Source organism: Agelaius phoeniceus, chromosome 9 (genome assembly GCF_051311805.1).
Source record: "Agelaius phoeniceus isolate bAgePho1 chromosome 9, bAgePho1.hap1, whole genome shotgun sequence".
In the NCBI taxonomy this organism is placed as follows: Eukaryota; Metazoa; Chordata; class Aves; order Passeriformes; family Icteridae; genus Agelaius; species Agelaius phoeniceus.
In genome coordinates, this window is record NC_135273.1 from 5,798,563 (window position 1) to 5,818,493 (window position 19,931).

The 19,931-nt window shown below is 44.1% G+C and overlaps 2 protein-coding genes across 2 annotated transcripts; both read left to right on the plus strand.

Moving 5' to 3' along the window:
- The first annotated feature begins 322 nt into the window (after positions 1–322).
- On the plus strand, positions 323–6,381 carry PRDX3 (peroxiredoxin 3). Its single transcript, XM_054637376.2, has 7 exons — positions 323–546; positions 618–693; positions 777–918; positions 1,632–1,767; positions 3,947–4,050; positions 4,790–4,955; positions 5,605–6,381. Exons 1-7 carry the CDS (start codon positions 343–345, stop codon positions 5,656–5,658), a joined length of 882 nt encoding a protein of 293 aa, XP_054493351.2. The 5' UTR covers positions 323–342; the 3' UTR covers positions 5,659–6,381.
- Positions 6,382–7,879: 1,498 nt separating this feature from the next.
- Positions 7,880–18,139, plus strand: SFXN4 (sideroflexin 4). The gene is made up of 14 exons (XM_054637333.2): positions 7,880–8,016; positions 8,095–8,160; positions 8,912–8,986; positions 9,364–9,390; positions 9,479–9,533; positions 10,305–10,330; positions 11,774–11,824; positions 11,910–11,975; positions 12,089–12,157; positions 13,441–13,531; positions 14,746–14,861; positions 15,608–15,693; positions 16,772–16,886; positions 17,779–18,139. Exons 1-14 carry the CDS (start codon positions 7,978–7,980, stop codon positions 17,854–17,856), a joined length of 960 nt encoding a protein of 319 aa, XP_054493308.1. The 5' UTR covers positions 7,880–7,977; the 3' UTR covers positions 17,857–18,139.
- Positions 18,140–19,931: the final 1,792 nt, after the last annotated feature.

A 19,931-nucleotide genomic window follows, 5' to 3' on the forward strand; every position in this document is an offset into this window, starting at 1 on the left:
GAGCAGGTCCAGAGAAGGGAATGGAGCTGGGGAAGGGTCTGGAGCACAAGTCCTGTGAGGAACAGGGGAGGGAGCTGGGGGTGTTCAGCCTGGAGGAGGCTCAGGGCCAACCTGACCACTCTCCACAACTCCCCGACAGGGATCGGGCTCTGCTCCCAAGCAATAAATGGCAAGACAAGAGGACATGGCCTCAAGCTGTGCATGGGGAGGTTTTTGTTGGACATTAGGAAGAACTGCTTCGTAGAAAGGGTGATAAGACATTGGCATGGGCTGCCCAGGGAGGTGGTGGAGTCACGGTCCCTGAAGGTCTTCCAGGACAGACTGGACGCGACCCTCCGTGCCATGGTCTGGCTGATCCGGTGGTGCTCGACCATAGGTCGGACTCCATGGTCCGAGCAGCCTTTCCCAACCGGATCGATTCCGCGATTCCCGTGCGTCCCTCACCGCCGCTCCGGGGTTGCCGCCCCCGGCGCTCCGCCCCGCTCCGCCCCGCTCCGCCCGCCGCTCGACATGGCCGCCGCTCTGGGGAGGCTGCTCCGCGCCGCGGTGAGTGAGGGCCCGCCCGCCGGCCTGCCCGCCCGGCCCCGCCGCCGCCCTGACCCTCCCTGTCCCCGCAGGTGCCCCTGGCTGCCGCCGCCGGGAGGAGAGCGACGGCACGGCCCCCGGCCTGCGCCCGCCGCCCCTTCAGCCTCGGTAAGTGCGGGAGGGCGGCCGGGGAAGGCGCCCCCGGAGCGCCCCCGGGCCCGGCCCGCAGCTCTGCGTTCTCCCCTCCGCAGGCTCCTCGCGGTTCGCCGTGGCCGTGACCCAGCACGCCCCGGCCTTCAAGGGAACGGCCGTCGTCAACGGAGAGTTCAAGGAGCTGAGCCTAGATGATTTCAAGGGGAAATACCTGGTTCTCTTCTTCTACCCCCTGGACTTGTGAGTGCGGGTTTCTCCCTTTCCCGATGGGCCTTCTGAAGGTCCTGCTGAAGGTCATCACAGGCGCTGCAGGTCGTCCTGGGTTTGTTCGATTTGAGCCAGTCTTGCGGGGCAGATGTGCCTGTTTCTAGGGCGTGAGTGATAAGATTGGGGGCACACGGCCATTGTGTGTTAAAGCAGTGGAGAGGGTGGCTGGAGAGCATCTTCTAGCTGCAGGGCCTGCATCAGGAGCTGGCTGTGGTTCCTGTTACACTCAGATCCCAGGGGTGAGGACATTGCCTTGCATTTTGGGATTGCCTTGGAGACTGTCCTTGAAGAAGCAAGGCCAGCAGAACTGCAGCTAACAGCTTTAGAGCAAAACGTGATAGGATGGGGGTCAGTCTGCTTGGAAGACTTGAATTGCCGAGAGTATCTTGGTGCATGTGGGCCCATGGAGAAGGGTTTAACCTGCAGATCGTTCTGCTATAGTTTCCAAAAACTCTCTGTCCAGAGAGTCTCTAGCAGAGGCAGCTTCTCCATCTTTGTAAGGAATCTGTCTAGAACTTGGAGATGGAGCTGGTGTGCCAGCTGTGACTGTTGGTTTGAGACTGAAACTAATTTTGAGCAGGAAACATTGCTAAAATTATCAGTCTAAAGAAAATGCCTAGAAACAGACATGAGTCTTCTCTAGAGAAGATGGCAGAATTATTACAGCCTGATCTGTCTTCCCACAGCACCTTTGTCTGCCCCACAGAAATTGTGGCCTTCAGCAACAAAGCAAAAGAATTTCGTGATGTGAACTGTGAAGTGGTGGCAGTTTCAGTGGACTCTCATTTTACTCATCTGGCATGGATAAACACACCACGAAGGGTAGGAATTGAGTATCTTTTTGGGGCTTTCTCTTTTGGTTTGGTTTCTTTTCTCAAGAGCTACAGAGAAGAGGGGTTGAATAAATAATTGTGCCAACTCTGATTTTCAATAGATTTCCTAAAGTTGTATCCCATCAACTTCTGCATTTGATGACATAATTCTGACCTCTGTCTTTTGTTTTCTTTTTCGTAATTATCTGGCTTGGGTTTTTAACTTGTTTTGCTGTGATGATAGCTTTGTTGATAGCATATCTCAAAAGACAAATGCTCAGTTTACATGTCACTGTCCCAAAGTGTGTGTGGCAGCTGATAATGCACAGAAACTATCACAGAAAAGGAGCAGCAGCTGTTCATCCGTTACTGTTAACAATTACCCAAGGGTGGTGGCTTCAGGTTGGAAGCAGAGGAACCACCAGTTTATTAGAGAACTTGTATCATTAATTCTCACTTGATGAAAGGGTTCCACTCTTGCAGTACAAGTGGAGGTTTTTGACTTTCTTTAGGGAAAGAAAGTGATAAAGACAGCCTTTTACTGGAGAGGAGCCTCTTTCAGATATAAAAAACACCTGCTTTTGATGACATAAAGCATCCCCCTGGTTTAGGTAGTTGTAGAGGACCACAGGTGTCCCAGGAAGGTGCAGAAGCACCTGTGCCATCAGTCCCAGCCTGTGTGGACAGCAGTGTGCAGTTGTGCTGCAGGCTGGGTGCCTCCTGGTTGGCACCACTGGGACATGCAGGGGAGGGAGGAGAGTTTGCTGCATTTAATACACCTTGGCTGAGCGTGTCAAGAGTATTTCTTTTCTGCATGCTTTGTTCAAAGCTCAGCAATGTGACTGTGGCCTGAGTTCCCAGCGTTATCCCAAAGGTGTTCAGGGTATGCCAGTCGTGCACAGTGTTTTACAGATGCACAGAGTGTTGGAAGGGGCCCACAAGGATCATCAGGCCCAGCTCAAAACACCCTGCACAGGGTGGAAAGAATTCCATGGTGGCACAGGCAGGAAACTGACACCCAGAGAAGCTGAAGCCTTGGTTTCTCTGACATCTGTGCTCAAAGCTCTGTGCAGGGAACTCTGTTGCAGACAAGTGTTTGCAGGATCTGGGTCTGTGGCTGAGATTACGCAGTGAATCACTGATGATGCCAAGAATAGCAAAGCTAACAAACTCCAGCCTTGTTTCAAGGTTAGAGAGCTTATCTCTCTTGCAGTCTCAGTCTGTGGCAAAACAGAAAGAAATCTTGTTTGACTCTTCAAATAGTATTTAAATTGACTTGTGAGAGGCAAAACAAAAGTAACCATGTGCACTGAATAGAGCAGCAGAACTCTGACATACTCAGTGTGTGGGTAAGAGCATTGTGTTTGGAACCAGAATTGTTAAGGTTGCAAAAGACTTCTAGGATCTTGAAGTCTCATGATGGTGATGAGCTGATGAGCTCACTGCCACCACCATCACCATGTTCACCACTAATCATGACCCCAAGTGCCACATCCATGGTTTTTTTCCCATGTCCTGGGAAGTGTGTTCCAATGCCTGACAATCCTTCCTGTGAAGAAATTTTTGGTAATATTCAATATAAAGCTCCCCTGGTGCAATTTGACATAATTTCCTTTTGTCCTGTCCCTTGTTACCTGGAGAAGAGGCTTACCCCCCACCTGGCTACACCCACTTTTAAGTAGTTGTAGAGGTCACTCCTGACTCTCCTTTTCTCCAGGCTAAATATCCTCAGCTGTTCCTCATCAGATGAGTGCTCCAAAGTTTGTTTGTTCACAGGTTTGTTTCTCTTCCTTCCCCACCATGTTCATCCTGTTTAATTCTGAACACTTAAATATGCAATAGAAATTTTTTTATTCAGAGCTCCTGAATAAGATACAAAGGAAGTTTTTGTGGAAATGTATGGCTGTTGCCATTGGTAGCCTTTTAACACTGAAATCAGCAATTCTAAAATGCTCAGTGCAAAAGAAATTTTCACTTTCTAAAGAAATAAACTGTTCCTGACTACTTTAAAAAAACAAACAAACAAAAAAACCCAAGCAACACCACACATGCTTGGTTCCTTTCATGGAGCAGATGCAGTGGTTGGGTTTTGTTGTTTCTATGCCCTCAAGAACATGGAATCCAGCACTCAGGAAGGATGATCCTATGGAGCTTTTTGTAACCGAGTGAAATCTTTCTCTGTTCTCTAGAGCGGTGGTTTGGGCAAAATGAATATTCCAGTTCTGTCAGATCTCACAAAAGAGATCTCCCGTTCTTATGGGGTGCTGCTGGAAGGACCTGGCATAGCACTGAGGTAAGGCTGGACTGCTGTGCTGGGACACAACCCAGTGTAACCAACACAGGGCATGCTGTCCCCTCCTGCAGGGAAATGGCACCAGGTGAAGACTGGGAGATGGCTTCTGCTGCAGGATGAGTGGATCCCACCCTAAGAAAAGGGCACCTGCTCATTTTGGCCATGAAGCTGAGAATGGCTCCAGGCCTCTCTGAAAATGTGTGAGGGAAAAGCTCTTCTGCTCTGAGAGAGGCTGAGAACTCCATGTCCCAAAGGAAAAGGAGCAGCATAGAAGGGCAGTGGATTGGGTAGCAATCTTCTGGCGACCTTCAGTTCCTGATCTCTTTGGATCAGGAACTTTTGGCATTTATTTTCTGGGAGATTAAGTTAATTAGTATGGTAAGATTGGGACTTTGGTTTTCACAAATGCTTGTATGCAGCAGGATTTAATTTAGTAGCATAATTCACAAGCAGCTCTTCACTCAGCACCTACAGATTTGACCAAAAAGACATGGGCAGGATGTCAGCTTTCAGTTTTGAAGTACAGGTGAAACTCTCCCTTTGCTCTGAGTGGATTGAATAGTCTCCATAGATACTTATTAATCTCACAGTACCACAGGAGATCACTTTGCTAACAAACAAGATACCAAATGCTGCAGTTCCCCTCCTAACTGATGCGTGTCACTGCTGAAATTGTACATCCAGTTCCTTGTGTTTGGCCTGGGAAATTGATTTGCTTGCCTGAACTGCTGCATTGCAGAGGTCTGTTCATCATTGACCCAAACGGGGTCGTCAAGCACCTGAGTGTCAATGACCTGCCCGTGGGGCGCAGCGTGGACGAGACCCTGCGCCTGGTCAAGGCCTTCCAGTTCGTGGAGACACACGGCGAGGTGTGCCCGGCCGACTGGACTCCAAACTCCCCCACGGTGAGTGCCTGCTCAGGGACAAACAAATCCTCCTAAAGACAGCCACTGGTGCTTGTCTGCAGGGCTGGGATCCACTCAGCTGTGAGGTGCCTCACTGCGCCTGTTGTCAAAGCTGTTAGAGCTTGGGCTGGTTTAGTCTGTTTGTCTGGTAGTAATTGTGGGATTTCTGTGAAGAAATTTTCCTTGTAGTGAAAGCAAGGAAAGGAGATGTAAATTGTGTTCAGAACTCCAAACTTGACTTGGACTCTCCATTAACTGAGTTCAATTTTTTTTACTTACTTAATGCGTTGTAATTTAACAGGAAAACGTGGTTTATATGTTAGCTGAGTTCAGATTTTTTTACTTACTTCATGCATTGTAATTTAACAGGAAAAATGTGGTTTATATGTTAGCTGAGTTGAGCTTTTTTACTTACCTAATTACTTACTTTCTTTTTACTTTAAGAGGAAAAATGTGGTTTATACTTAAAATTTTCAAGTACGACTTGTACATGATCTAGGCTTTTGTCTTTCAACCAACTTTTAACCAATCAATAAAGAGATCACTGTTTTTATAAAGTATGCATGTATTTTCTTGGATAAAGTATCAAATCTGTGGGTTTTTTATCATACCTGTTCCAAGTAATAACTTAATTTTCTTTTCTTGACAGATCAAACCAAGCCCAGAAGGTTCCAAAGAATATTTTGAAAAAGTGCATTACTAAACACTCAAATATGTGGACAAAATTCTTTAGTTTTATCTACTGAAGACATTAGGAAACAGCTGTGATTGTAAAAATTAATAATAAAAATAAAAGCTGTCATTTTCTCATGTTTAAGAAGAAATTAAATGCTAAAATATTTACTGACTCCCTTGTCTTGCTTTAAAAATGGTAAAACTGAGGCTTTCCCCCCTGCCTTCTGCAACTTCAGTTTCATGGATTTCTGTGACCATTAATCATCTTCCTGAATGTGATGAGTACACAAGTTACAGTTGCCTTCCATTGGCTTTTCCCTTTATCTAGTTTTGGACCAGAAAATTTCCTGCATTTCATTTTCTCACACAACGTAAAAGTCCGTTAAAAAAAAAAATACAAGGATAGAATTTTGATATATGGTTTATATTAAATGATTTTTGCAGAGGAAGAGATAAATGTAACAAGTAAAAATAATTTTAAAATCATTGGGTTTGTGTGTAAATGCACTAAAACGTGGAAAGAATGTAAATGTGTGCCATTTAAAACAGAAGTGCAGCTACTCAGGAGCACTAACAAGCATGAACTTTAATTTTGTTTGGGAGATGGTAAAAAACCTTGAACCCCCACAGTGCACTTATTGGAGCTTAATGGCAAAGTTTCTTTCACTTGAATTTGCTTGACTCTTGTACTGCTTGAAACTGATGTAGCATCTCTCTAGCCATAATAAAATACTCTTAACGTGGCCTAGCAGCAGGTGTGGTGCTTTGCTTTTCTTTCCCTTTCCCCAAAGCCCTGTTTCTCTGTTTGGAAGGAACTGGACAGCAGCTCACAGGTGCCATGGGGAGCAGCCCATGGAGGCAAAGTCCTGAGGGGCTGCACAGATCAATACAACACTCAGCGTGTTTCTGTTTTCATCTGTCCCTCTGAACAAAGCACAAGGTGGCTGAGCCCTGACTTAGCTTTATAACGGGGATCAATGCTCCATGGTAACAAACATGAAAAAATGCGACTGAAGCGGTGCCGGTGCTGATGCTCCAGGTCCCACTAGCTGCAAATCTTTTCAGTCCCGGTGTTTGTTTTTTTTTTGTGAAATGTAACCGTGGGTTTTTCCCGGCTAACCCGGTATTTGCCGCACCAAAGTGGCCGGGTTGTGCCTGCAGGGTCCCGACCCTCACCGGGCGCGGCCTTGTCCTCCCGCCGCCATCCCGCGGAGGGCGCGAGGGTTCCCCGCTGCTCGGCCCTGCTCGCCCGGGGAAGCCGCTGGAAGGGAAAAGCCTGAGGGGCCTTGCCTTGCCTTGCCTTGCCTGCCCGGTGTGAAAAAGGCGTGTTTTATGATTGGCTTTTCGCAAATATTAAAATGAATATTATATGGGTTGTGCTAAGAAAGTAATGCTGTATTAATTCTCTTAAGTAGTGTGTTAAATATAGTTTTAGATTATAATAAGATGTTAAAAGAGAAATTAGGCTATGTAGGATATTTTTTTTTTAAAGAAAGGACTCGCAGTGAGACAGCAGCCACAGGACACCTAAATCTTTCAGAGAAAGAGAATTTACTGCCCATTATCAGCAGAAATGAACTTCTTCCCATCTCGCACAGCCAGGATGACGCTGGTTAGGATTCAGAGGAAGAAGTTGACATTGACCAGACAGAATCCTGTGTTTGAATGGAATTTATGCATCATGGATGAAGTGTATGAATACGCAACAGGCTATTGTTTTTAAGGGTTAATCCATCGTTAATGTGTGTCCTTTTTCGGGCTTATGCTGGCCAGAAAAAAGGTACCTGGACATCTGTAACTCTTTGTTTCTATTGTCTCATATTGTCCTAATTCAAATAGTCCAAATTGTCATTACTCTCATTGTATTACTATTTTTATAACGATTTTATTACTATTAAACTTTTAAAATTTTAAAAACAAGTGATTGGCGTTTTTCACACCGGGAAGCTGCTGGAAAGGGAAAAGCCCATGGGACCTTGCCTTGCCTTCCCGGTGTGAAAAACCTGGAAGGCAAGGCAAAAAGTATCCTACATGGCATAGCTTCTATTTTAACATTTTTATAACCTAAAACTCTATTTACACACTACTTAAGAGAATTAATACAGCATCACTTTCTAACACAACACATATAATATTCATTTTAATATTTGCGAAAAGCCAATACATAAAACACGCATTTTTCACACTGGGGGAAGGCGCTGGGAAGGGAAAGCCCGTGGGGCCGTGGGGCCGTGGGGCCTCTCCCCAGCGCGCTGCGGGGAGCGGGGCCCCGGCGCGGCGGCTCCGCGGCCGGGCGGAGCGTGCGGCACCGGACCGGGCCCGGCGGCGCTTCCGGTGCCGCGGCTCCATGGACGCCAACCTGCGCTTTTGGAGGGCGGAGGGGCAGGTGGGCACCACGGCCGGGAGGGGGCACGGGTCCTGTTAGGAAAGGTCCGGAATAACGCCTCCAACGTGTCTCCCTCAGTCTTTCTTCCAGAGGTTTCTCCTCTGGGCAGACGCCTTGGATCCCCTGCTGCTGCTCAAGTCCTCCGTGAGTAGCGCGGGAAGGTCGAGATGAGCGGGCGGCCTGAGGGGCTGTGGCCGGGCCGGGGGTGGAATGGCATTGTGAAATCACTGCAGGGCTGCTGAGGAGAAGGAAATTCGTGAGGAATGTAGCGGTGGATGTAGTGTTCCGCTGCCTAAAGGGGCGGCAAAGAGCTGGGGAGGGGCTTTCGACAAGGGCACGGGTGCTGGGACAAGGCTTTAAACTGACAGAAGGGGTTTAGGTTGTGTTGCTGAAAGGAATTCCTCCCTGTGCGGGTCGCAGGTCCTGGCACAGGTGCCCAGAGCAGCTGGGGCTGCCCCTGGATCCCTGGCAGTGCCCAAGGCCAGGCTGGACAGGGCTTGGAGCAGCCTGGGACAGTGGAAGGTGTCCCTGCCCTTGTCAGGGGTGGCACAGGGTGGCTTTAAGGTCCTTTCCAACCCGGAGCATTCCACAGTCCTACAATAAACAGAAACACACGTGTGTGCACTTCTACTTATATTAACCAAGGGACATTTCTACCCACAGTCATCTCAGCAGCCCTGCTCAGACTGTGCCAGCAGTTGAATTTTCCCAATAGTTTAAAAGTTTCTGTGATTATGAATTCATTGTGTCTAGGAGTATTCTTGCTTTCACTGCAAAGAACATATACATCATTAGCTTCTAGGTTTGTTTTATAGCTGATATATTGCACTTAAAATATTGAAACTGAGGGGTTTTTGTTTGTTTTGTTTTGTTTATTTTTTTCTCTCAAATACAGAATGAAATAAAAAGTACCAGGTTATCAATACTAATCAATGAGAAGACCCTAAGTGAGCCCATACAGAATAATCAGGTATTTTGGACTGCAGTTGAAGTCTTAACATAAGACTTCATATCCATATTTATCCATATTCAATTTATCCATATTCAGTTGCTGTTTTATGGTTTAAAATGCTTGCTAGTTTTAACTTTTTAAAATAAACCTTCTGTTCTGCCCTAGTGTGTGCTTTGGTGCTGTTACACAGCTCATGGGATGTGCATGCTTTATATTCCACAGGGAGTATATGGAGAGAAATTTTAGGAGAAGAATATAATTATAAGGAAATATAAACATATACACTTTTTATAAAAGGAAGTGATTAGAAAAAGACATAGAATAAATTTAGAAAGAAGATTTTACCCAACCTCCTCTGAAATTTAATAATTAACCTAATTTTCCAACTGTTGTAGACTAAAAAGGCCTTCTTGCTAAGCCTGGTAAGTTTACAAAATATTTAGATTATTTTTTTTCCCCTTATTCAAGTATGGCAAAGATGTTCTAATTTGCTTTTTTTTCCTTTTTAAGTCCAGTGTACATCCTGATACAGAGAAGATAATTCCTGTTTTGTTTAGACCTCCAGGTGGGTTCCCTTAAGTGAAATTTTATGTGTTTGACTGAAGCATCAGGGAGGAATAGCTCATGGTGAACAGCTGCAGTGGTACCACAGTCACACTCTTCTCCACATAGAAAAGCAAGCAGACTCTTCTCTTAGTTGCATTGTTAAATGTGTTGAAGGTTGATTGATTTATTCCTATGGTCCTGCTGGGGAATTTCTCCCTGGGATAATCTGCTCATCTAGTTGGAAACACTCTGATCAGTCTCTGCTTCTTGTTGTGCAGAATGAGTTCCCAAATCCCTCCACATTTAACTGTCTGCTGTAATTTAAGTTTTCCCCTTGATGGCTGCTGGATGAATTTACATTCTGGTGACAGATCAGGTGTGCTTTGGGTTTGTTTAGGCAGCACAGGTTGTTAATCAGAGATAACCACATTGAGGCTGTACTCATTATCTCCTGTGAGCACTCACAACTGTGGCAGCTTTTGTTACACCTCTCTTTTTGAACAGAGGGCTGAACTTGTCTTCAGTTATTTCATTTCCAAGCAGCCCTGGGGAGGGGGGTTCATGAGGGCTCCTTTTGGCTGTGAAATCTGAGCAGGGGTTGTGGCTTCTTGAGCCAGGAGTGAGAGATAAAGCTTAGAGCTGAAGTTAATGGTGATGCTGGGGTTTGTGGGCAGTGTTTTGCTTGGAGATGGAAATGGACAGGGGAAATGAGGGGAATTTTCTGCTCTAGACCATCCACCTACACTCACAGATGTTATTTTTACTGAAATAAAGTTTTCTTTCTTTTTAGCTTTCATGCCCGTAACTCTTCCCTTGGTGAGTAATCCTGACAGATGCCAGTGTGCATCCAGCAAGGCTTCCATTTTCCATAGCCAGGGGTTGGAGGGAGGGAATGGAAGTTTTGGGGCTTTATTGTAGCTTCAGCACAAGCTGTTTGAAAGACATCCTTTTTATGGGAAGTAACCTGGAAATCAAGCCCTTAAAGAATCTCCCTGGAAGTCCAAAGCTGTTGGTTACCCTTCTCCAGCAGCATTCCAAGAGACTGTTCATGTGTGAAGGACAGCTTTCTGATGCAAGGTGAGATCACTCAGCAATGAGAGCAAGGCAAGGTTTGGTCTGTTCAGCCTCAAAAATCTGGAACTGCACTGGGAAGGGGTTGGAGCCTTGTGTTCTGTGTCTCAGACCCAGAACATGATTTTTTTTTTTCTCATCTAGATATGCATTTTCAAGTAGGAAATGGTGTTGTTAGTAAATTACCAAAGATATAAAATAAACTGTTGTAACTGTGCTCAGAAATGGAACCATTTTGTTTCATAAAATTTGTAGCTGTAATCGTGTGCTTATTTATTCATTTAGATTCTTTGGGTTTGGGCTTGGCCTATGAGTGTACATCCTGAGATATGTCATTCCATGCAGACATTACAGCATGAACTTACATGGCACTGCTAGAAAGTACAATGAAAGTCTTGATGGCTGTTAAATTCATTAATAACAGTAATAAAATTAATAGAAGTACTTATTTTTGATATTTACAGCTTAATGTGCTCTCACAGATGTGGTTAGAGTCAGTGCTGGCATTAATAATAAAGATGGATGATCCACTAATATTAAACAAATTACTGATCCTTCTCTGAGGCTTTGGAGATTCTCAGCCTTCCTCTTATTCAATATTTTGTATTCTTACCTTGATTGACTCTGTTTTTTTTTTGAAAATGTTCCACACCTTGAGATTGAAACTCAAGAAAGGTTGTGTTTTATTAAAGCTGAAGTGCTTATTCACTGTCTAAATTTGAGAAGTAGCTGAGAATTAACTCCTAAAACCTTTGATCTTAGATCAGTTAGATGTAAGTTAGTGTTCACATCCCCAGCAAAACCAATCTGATCCTTTCTCAATCATTTCTTTAATTAGACTTTTGTTACCTTAGTTATAGTATTTGCATCTATTTAAGCTTCACAGGCACAAATGCATTTTTCTTTTGGGTAAGAAAGCACCTTGCTGCAATACTCTTGCACACAATGTTTTACCACTATGTGTCTGTGTTTTATACATGTCTGTGTGCTTTCTATTGAACAGAAAAATGAACATGCCACCTCTGTAACAAGAGAATGTTCCAGGCTGGAACCAGGGTTGATGGCCTTGGGCACTGGCTGGAGCCTTTGACCCTGCTGCCAGTGGTACCTCAGCAGTTCTCCTGGTGCTCCTGCACCAAAAACCTCCACACTCTTCAAACCTCATTTTCTTGTGCATTTTCCTCTTAGGTCATTGTTTCATCTGTTCAGCGCCATGCAAGGCATTCTTTTTTTTGGCAGGTAATTGCCTCTTTCTTTCTACTTTTACAGCTCTTCTAGTCTCAATCCTGAATTCATTTTTTCTTACAATCTCTTGTTTCTGCAGTTTGTGTTTCACACATACACCACAGCATTCACTCTGGTAAATGGAAATGGCACCCCAAAGGCTGAAGTGAGTGTTGATTTTTATTTTTGTAATCATCTTCATTGTGCAGATGCCATTTTGAACTTGATTTGCAAGTGTTCTACAATGTATTTATGCAGTGTGGTTTTTTCTGTCCTTAGGAATACTCACTTCAGCAAAAGCAGCTCTTGCTTGGCTTGGGAGCCATTTCCTATTCAGCCTGTGTTGGTGTAAGTATTTGCTCAATGACTGCTTTCCTAAGAAGCTCTCCTGAGAAGGAGTTGGCACTGAGTGCCAGATATCCACAGTGCCACATATCCCTCAGGATATCCACAGTGCCACATATCCCTCAGGACTGTGCTCTGGTGCACTGCTCTGATGTCCTGCCACAGAACTGTTCAGAATAAGAATATTTTCTGATCATCTGTCAGCCATTATTTTGCTTGGCTTCCCCTGAAGCTTCCTCTTGTGTCAATTTCTTTGTTTTTTGGAAGCTTAGCAAACAGGTGGTGAGAGGAACTGGCCAGTGTTTACAAACACAGGGTGAGCCACTGGGGTGTTGTGGCTGATTTTTGATGCTGTGGAAGAGATCTAACTCCACACAAGTGGTGAGGTCTGCAAGCATCAGTACTGGACAGTGTTTGCTCAAATCCCAGGAACATAGCCATGAAAATACTGCCCTGGATGCAGGGAAATCAGTCTTCCAGAAGGGAGCTGACCCTGTGCTCTCTGCTGGGATAGGAGGTTTTGGTTTCTGGAGTTTGTTACATCAGAATGAGCTCAGGAATTACCATGACACTCATCACAAGTGTAGATGTCTCTGTAGTGTCTCTCCTCACCCCCCACACAAAGCAATGATTTTCATAGGCTTCTGGCAGAAAAATGTGATTGTTCTTGCTTCTGTTAGAGGGAGTTTCACCTCTGCCCACTGCAGGGCAGAACAGCTGGCCAGGATTGCTCAGGCCTTACAGAAATCTGGGGAGGCAGCCCTGCCTGTGGGTCATCCTGGGACTGCTTCCCTTTGTCCTTCAGAGGAGTCTGAGGGCCAGCTGGTGTCCTGGCCCTTTATTCCTACATGAAACTTCCTGCAAGTGTATTATGGGAATACGGAATTGGGCTGAAACTGCAGAGAAGCAGGAAAAATACAGAAGTAAACCAGATTTCCTGTTTGGGGGAGAGAGGAATGTGTGACACAATGCAGTTGGACGAATGTCCAAGGAATATTAGTCAGAGGTAATTGTTTTCTTTTTTCTGTCTCTGTATTCACACTGCTGCTGTCCTCTACATAGTAATGTTGAATGCTTTTTTTATCACAATGTTTTGCATTCTTAATTAAAAGAGTGATTACAAGCACCTTCATTAACTAGAGAAGACCTATATTTTGTTGGAATGTTAAACCAAGGCATTTGTTTATTTTCATAGACGGTAACCAAGTCACAGATTGATTTTCCTGACCTGTTACACTGAAATGCTGCACATTTTTTCAGTGGCCTGTTTCCTCTCCATGCCTTAGGCTCTCCCTCTTGTCTTCATGACTCGTTACACGTTGAAGAACTCATTAATGCAACTTGTGGTCAGAAAACTGCTGCCTGCTCCTCTGCTTGGTGAGTGGGAACCAACTGAGCACCATGCAGCTGGCCTGAGGGCCATTTGCCTGTCTGACTGTAGAGTTTTCTTACTTTTTGCACAGGTGTGGTCTCTGTTTCTTCTCTGGCTGCCTTTGCTGGTCCCCTCCTTTCTGTGGGAGACAACTCTCACTGGGCAGTGTCCTCGACCTGTTTTTTAGTATCAGAGCTGCAGAGCACTCTTGTGAGCTTTGTACACACACCTGAAAGCACCTGGACACATCAGGAGGGCAGTAGCAGTGGCACTGATGTGACCTGGTGTGGCACATGTGTGACACCAGAGTGCGACATCGCTCTGGGAGTGCAGAAAGGGAGACTTGCTCCAGCAGGGTGTTACTAATCCTACAAGGAAAGAGCTGTTCATTACTGCAATAGCTCTACTGCCAGGGTGAAGTTGCACCAGGACAAGTTTAACTATTTAATGTCATTAATTATGTTTCTATTGCCATTTTAGACATTTTTGGCCTTTCTTAGGGAAAAATTGATAAAACTAAAATGCATCATCTCCTCTGTTGCAAGTTATGTGAGATGCCTACTCAGATCTTTCTGAAGTACATTAGAGGTTTCTGGCTTGTTTCCTTGAAGCAGGTGTTAACTGTACTTCCATTTTCTTAAATGTAGAGAAAAGCCTGAGGGTAATTGATTAGTGTTAGTCCAGCCATTTGCAAAGTGTCCTCTGGTACACTAATGTCTTTATGGAATAGCTCTACCAAAAACTAATAAAAAGAGCAACCTCTTCTTTCAGGCAAGGTCAGTTTGACAGTCTATGCTCTTCCTTTCAATGCAGGATTTGCAACCTTTTCTGAAAGAAATGCAACCTTTTCTGAAACCCTTTTCCTTTCAGGATTTTGTCTTCTGTGCTGGATTTTATGCTGAGCAGGACAAAACCTAACCACAACAGAAATCCCTCCACTTTCTCTTAAGACAAAGCACTCATGGTTTGAGCTGGATGGAAATGATTTTAAAGCTCTGAATCCACAATGACAAAGCACCTTGCAGTCTCTCTCAAGCTTCTGAAACAAAGATTCAAGTCTTGAGTAGATTTTCATAGGGCAGTATTTTTTTAAGCTCTCAGGTTATTCAGGTTATTGTGAACTGTTGAACTGGAAATGTAAAATGCACATCATTATGGATGGCATTATTGAGGCAGCCCTTTGAGATCTATTAAAGTAAAATCCCCTTTGACCCTGCAGGTTTGACAAGTGCATTTACCGTGGCGATGGTGAGAAGCCCAGAATTTGATAACGGGATAGAAGTGATGGACAGGAATGGCAAGGTTATAGGAGTGTCCAAGAAGGCTGGTGAGAAGGTAGGTGAGGGGGTGCAGAACTTTTTTGACTTGCCTTTCATTCCCTGCTAAGAGCAGAATGTGATGCTGACAGTAGCTAGGGTTGGATATATTGAATAAGGAATAAGCTAGGGTTGGATATATTGAATAAGGAATCCCACATCAGGTGCTGAATGTTTGGGCAGGCTTGGATTAGGTCTCTGGAACCAGGTTATTCCACAACTTCAGTGCCATCAAGGGTTGGCTGCCTCCCCACACCAATATACTGAGGACCAGAGACACTGGCACAAACATTTGTGTTTACTCTGGTCACCTCCAGAAGGAGATAAGACCCTTGGATCTTCTGAAGGAACACCTCAGAGAAAAGTTGTATTGTGGAAACAACTGCACGAGCATAAGGATTTGGGGACAACTGGAGAGAGAACTTCAGATTTAACACAGGCTAGTTAGGATGCCCAGAAGGTATAACCAATTGTATGAAGTTCAGCACAACTTTAAAAAGCAAGTCTTAGCAAAATTATTATCATGGCAGAAAATCTCATTAGTAGTTTCACCTTCCTTTTAAGGAATTTCTCATTCATAAGCAGAGTATTTGCCTCTTAGTTTCCATTTAAGAAAGAATTCCTCTAATAGGTGTTGTTATCCCTCATTAACCTGTTGCTTTAAACCCCAGAGTGTAAGACAAAAAAGCACTCAGGGCAGCAGGCAGTGCTTGAAGCTGCCCAGAACATTCTTTTGACACCACTTGTTTTGCTCTGTCCCTGAAGGCCGTTATGGAAACAGCATTGTCCAGAGCAGTCTTGTTTGGGACAACGTTCTTCCTGCCAGAAGTGCTGATGTACTGTGTGCAGAGGTGAGAGGCACTGCAGGGGCTGGCCATGCCTGGGCACTGGGACTCTGCTTTTCAGTCTGGCTGTCAGCATTTGCCAGGTTTTCCCTTGGGTTTGCAGTATTGCTTGCCTTGGTGGAAGTGGTGATGTGGGAAGTTGCTGTTCAGCTGCTGTGATTCTTTGAGGTCATTAAGTGAATCTGGTTATGTCTAACCCATGCTCCAGGGTTTGTAGGAATGAGGTTTTCCTCTCTGCTCCCATGCAGGAAACATGTTTGTGCTCTCCTGACAGGCTCTTTTCCAGCACCTACCTACCTCCAGTTCCCTAATTTAAGATTTGAGTTTCAATGTCTGTATCAAGCTTGTTCACAGCACTTAGCTTAGGTTTGTATTTTTGAAGAGGTAATGTGGCACTTGAATTTGCAATTATAGCTGGATCCCAACTTCCTAATAGTTTTCCACCTGTTGTAAAACATGTTCTTTCTTTTCAACATTTTAAATCCCTGTATCCTTAGAAGAATACATTGTATGCTTTATGAGAGGGTTCTTAGCTTGCCCTCAGCTTTTTGTCATGTAAATAATACAAGTGGGGATCATCTCTGTCAGGTAATTTGGTATTGCCAAATTGATAGGTATTGATTCCCTATCAGCTTATGGGACTCCTGTTACCAGAAGATAAATGCAGATGTAAAATAAAATTTTATATCTATATGTCAAGTCATAAATTTTTGCACAAGGTAAAATAGGGCTGCCCACAGGAACTGAATGTGTAAGGAAAGAGGGTAAGGCAAGAAAAATCTTAATGAAGGAACTGAGACACTTTAAAGCACTAATGTACTTTCTCTCCTTTTGTCACTTTGATCTTGCTGCTTTTTTTCTTAATGTTGACAATCTGAGCTTGGAAAATGCTGCAGGCAAGCACAAAACCAAGGGGAAGCACAGGAAGTTAAGAGTAAGAACATAGGAAATGAAGTAGGGAAACATCTTTAGATGATAAGCCTAGATTATTACTAATTTCAGTAAAACAGTAGCTAATGCTCTTTGTGTCACTGTCAGGTTATTTTTTAATGTACTGACATACTTGTTTCAATGTCTTGGACAGAGCAAGATTTGTTAAAAATCCTCGTGCTTTGGGTCCTGTGAGGATGTTTGTGATTATGTCAGTCCTAGCAGGGATGCTGCCAGTCTCCTTTAGTATGTTCCCACAGTGTGGGGAGGTAAGTCCTTTCACAGGAACTGATTTAAGATTATTGTGACATTAAATCAGCCTTTCAGAACTATGGCCAGCGCTCTGAAGGCCACGTCTAAAAAAAATCAACAGGATTAATGTGGTACATCTTAAATGGGGCAGCAGAGAGGCTGCTTGTGAAGGCCCATGTATCAGGCAGAGGCTCACAGGACTTTTGAGGTCTGAGTTGCATTGTGTGTTATTTATATTTACACTTTTCAGTGTAGATTTATCAGACTTTCACAACAGTCCGAAGCAAGCAAGGTCAGGAGAACTAACTCTTGAAATTTTCAGTGGTTTCTTTTATTTGTCTAAACTTTCTGGCATTTTAGTTTTTTGGGTTTTTTTTAGATTTCTTCATCTCTTACGAAAACAAAGCAAACTGAACATAAATGAAGGGACTTTTGAGGAATTATGTACTGAGATTAGGGCTGGTTGATGCCCTTTGGGCTTCCCAATTGCTCAGCCCACAGCAGAAGTTCTTCTATGCGTCACCCAAATATATTTACAGCTGGATTGGGTGATCCTAAAGATCTCTTCACACCTAAATGATTCTGTAATTCTGTAGTGAACAGGGATAATGTCACTATTTAAAAAGAAATAAGTATTTTTTCCAATATGTGTGCACATGTAGAAAATGTTGGAGGAGAAAAGCCCCAAAACAACAAAAAACAACAACAACAAAATCCTTCAAATCCCTAAATAAAGAAAGAGCCTCAAGTCCCAAATACTGGATGCAGTACTTGAATTTGTGCAAAGTGCAGTGGAGTAACAAGGACTTAACATGTCCTTGTTACTCCATTGCACTTTGCACTAACAATGGAGTAACAAGGACTTTCCAGGCCATGGTGGTGCTGATTCCCTTTTCTCCTACATTGCAGATAAAGCGAGCAGACCTTGAACCAGAAATCCTGTCATCTACAGAAGAAACAGAGTTCTTCTACAACAGGGGCATTTAGAGCCTGGCTTTTATACAGAAGTCAAATCCTGAATGCACCACTGGCATTTGGGACTGAATTGTGATTCTGTGTGGCAGAGGTGCCAGATCCAGTGTACGATGGTGAGGCTGTAAAGAGGCAGAACTTGGCAACGTGGCTTTTCCAGCCCAGCCTGGAGGCACATAAACACACCTCAGCTGCTGCTGAGAAGTGCTAGAAAAGCACTGTAACACAGCCTTTGTCACCAGCTGTGTTCTGTGCTTCCCCAGATGATTGATTTCTTAATTAAATGACTGTTGAGTACATAAGTTTGTTCTGCTGCTGCAACTTTTGGTGTGCTTCTTTCCAGGAACCCAGTTGGTGAAGGCCTTGACATCAGCACTCCTGTGGGTAAAGTCCAGCTGGTTCTTCTCAGAACACTTTGATGTTCTCAGTGATCTAACAATGCTCCTTTTGAAGATGAGATGTGAGGCAGCCCTTGAAGTGATATTAGACAAAGCAACCCTGACAGCAATAGAATATTGGTTTAATTTAGTTGTTTAAAAAATGTTCAGGAAATGGGTGACAAATTTGACTACCAGTTAATTCCTGTTTTTCTAAACATCCTTGAAGGAGTTGTAAAGCTTGATGGCCCTTGAGCTTTAGAACTTGGTTTTTATACTGAAGCCATGAGGAGATCCCATGTCTTTCTGACCTTGTGGTGGACATTGAGGAATTCCACTTTATCAGGTTGGCTGTGTTTAACCAAAGAAAGCAGGCTCTTTTGATATGTGCCATCATTTTTGTATGTGGATCAGCAAGGTGATACATTTTGCTGATCCTATGAAATTATCCTCAGCTGTCTGTGAAGAGCTGCAGAAAGAGCTTACAGGAGACTCTGTGATTGTGACATCTTCAGGGGTTTTTGAGCCACCTCTGCTACAACCCCTGCCTGTAGTTATTTGATGTGCTGCTAAGGCTGTGTGACAAAATGCACTAAATAATATAAAATTATTGATGTGAAGGTGATTATCACAAGTGCAGCCTTCAAAGTGTGCCATAATTTAACTTGGGCACAATACACAGGTCACTGCTGTGCTGTTGCTGGAGGATTGGATTTCTTTTCACAGTGTGAGGAAAACAATGGTTGCCCAATCTAATCCATCCTACAGGAAGAGAGCAGCATAGAGCAAAGCAAGGAAAAATAGCAGGCCTGGGCTTTTGCAAGAAGAGATTCCTGCTGTGCTTTTGGCACTGAACAAAAGCAGGAAGTTGGGGGTTGAGTTTAATTTCTTGTTTGAGTTCTGCCTTTTCTGAGCCTTCCTCTGACAAGGAAGGGGAAGGTCAGACAAGGGAAGAGGCGAGAGGAGCAGCAGCACATCCTAAGGACCTGGAACTGGAGGGGAACATGCTCTAAAGCTGTTCCAGGAAGACCATATGGATACTGTCTGTAATTGGCAGAGTTTGCACTACTCCACTGGAGAACTGTAGTGAATTTTTAAAGGTCTTTACCTTTAAAAATTGTTGACACCTATGAACTCTGCAGGCTCACTCAGCCTCTGGGGCTGATGTCCTTCAGTACCTGGTAAAATCTCATCAGGGTCAAGAAGATAATTGTGTTGTGTCAGACCAAAGGGTCTGCTGAGCCAAATGTCACCTGCTCATGGCAGGAGGTTAGAACTTCAGGGTCACTTCCAACCCAAACCATTCCATGATTCTAGCACAGGGTCAGGTGGATCAGGCTTAAGCCTCAGCCTGCCTCTCTGGGTGAAGTGTTTGTCTCCTTCCAAAGCTTTAGTAACATCCTGCAGTTAAATTATCTAAACCGTGTTTCTCTATTCCTATTTCTGTCACATACCAAAGGCAAATGCAGGAGGGGTCTGATTCCACTCTCAGTAAACAGTAACTGGCACTACAGTGAAGACCTGCACCTCTCCCCACTCCTTTTTTAAACATAATTTAAGAATGGCTAAAGTAAATGCTAATTACATGAACCAGAGTGGGAACAAGCAAAAAACCCCAAAACCTAAGAGTAGGGTAAAGCCAACAAATAGAAGAGAATATATTGGTGAACTTTGGATTGTCATGGTAACTAGACAAGCTATAAATTCACTGGC

Bases quoted from the DNA above. Each gene is read 5' to 3' on its own strand.
- PRDX3 (XM_054637376.2), top strand. From the start codon at position 343: ATGGTCTGGCTGATCCGGTGGTGCTCGACCATAGGTCGGACTCCATGG. The intron at 919-1,631 runs GTGAGTGCGGGT...GTCTTCCCACAG, and splicing joins TTCTTCTACCCCCTGGACTT to CACCTTTGTCTGCCCCACAG. The intron at 4,051-4,789 runs GTAAGGCTGGAC...GCTGCATTGCAG, and splicing joins GGACCTGGCATAGCACTGAG to AGGTCTGTTCATCATTGACC.
- SFXN4 (XM_054637333.2), top strand. From the start codon at position 7,978: ATGGACGCCAACCTGCGCTTTTGGAGGGCGGAGGGGCAG. The intron at 13,532-14,745 runs GTGAGTGGGAAC...TTGACCCTGCAG, and splicing joins GCTGCCTGCTCCTCTGCTTG to GTTTGACAAGTGCATTTACC. The intron at 15,694-16,771 runs GTGAGAGGCACT...TGTCTTGGACAG, and splicing joins CTGATGTACTGTGTGCAGAG to AGCAAGATTTGTTAAAAATC.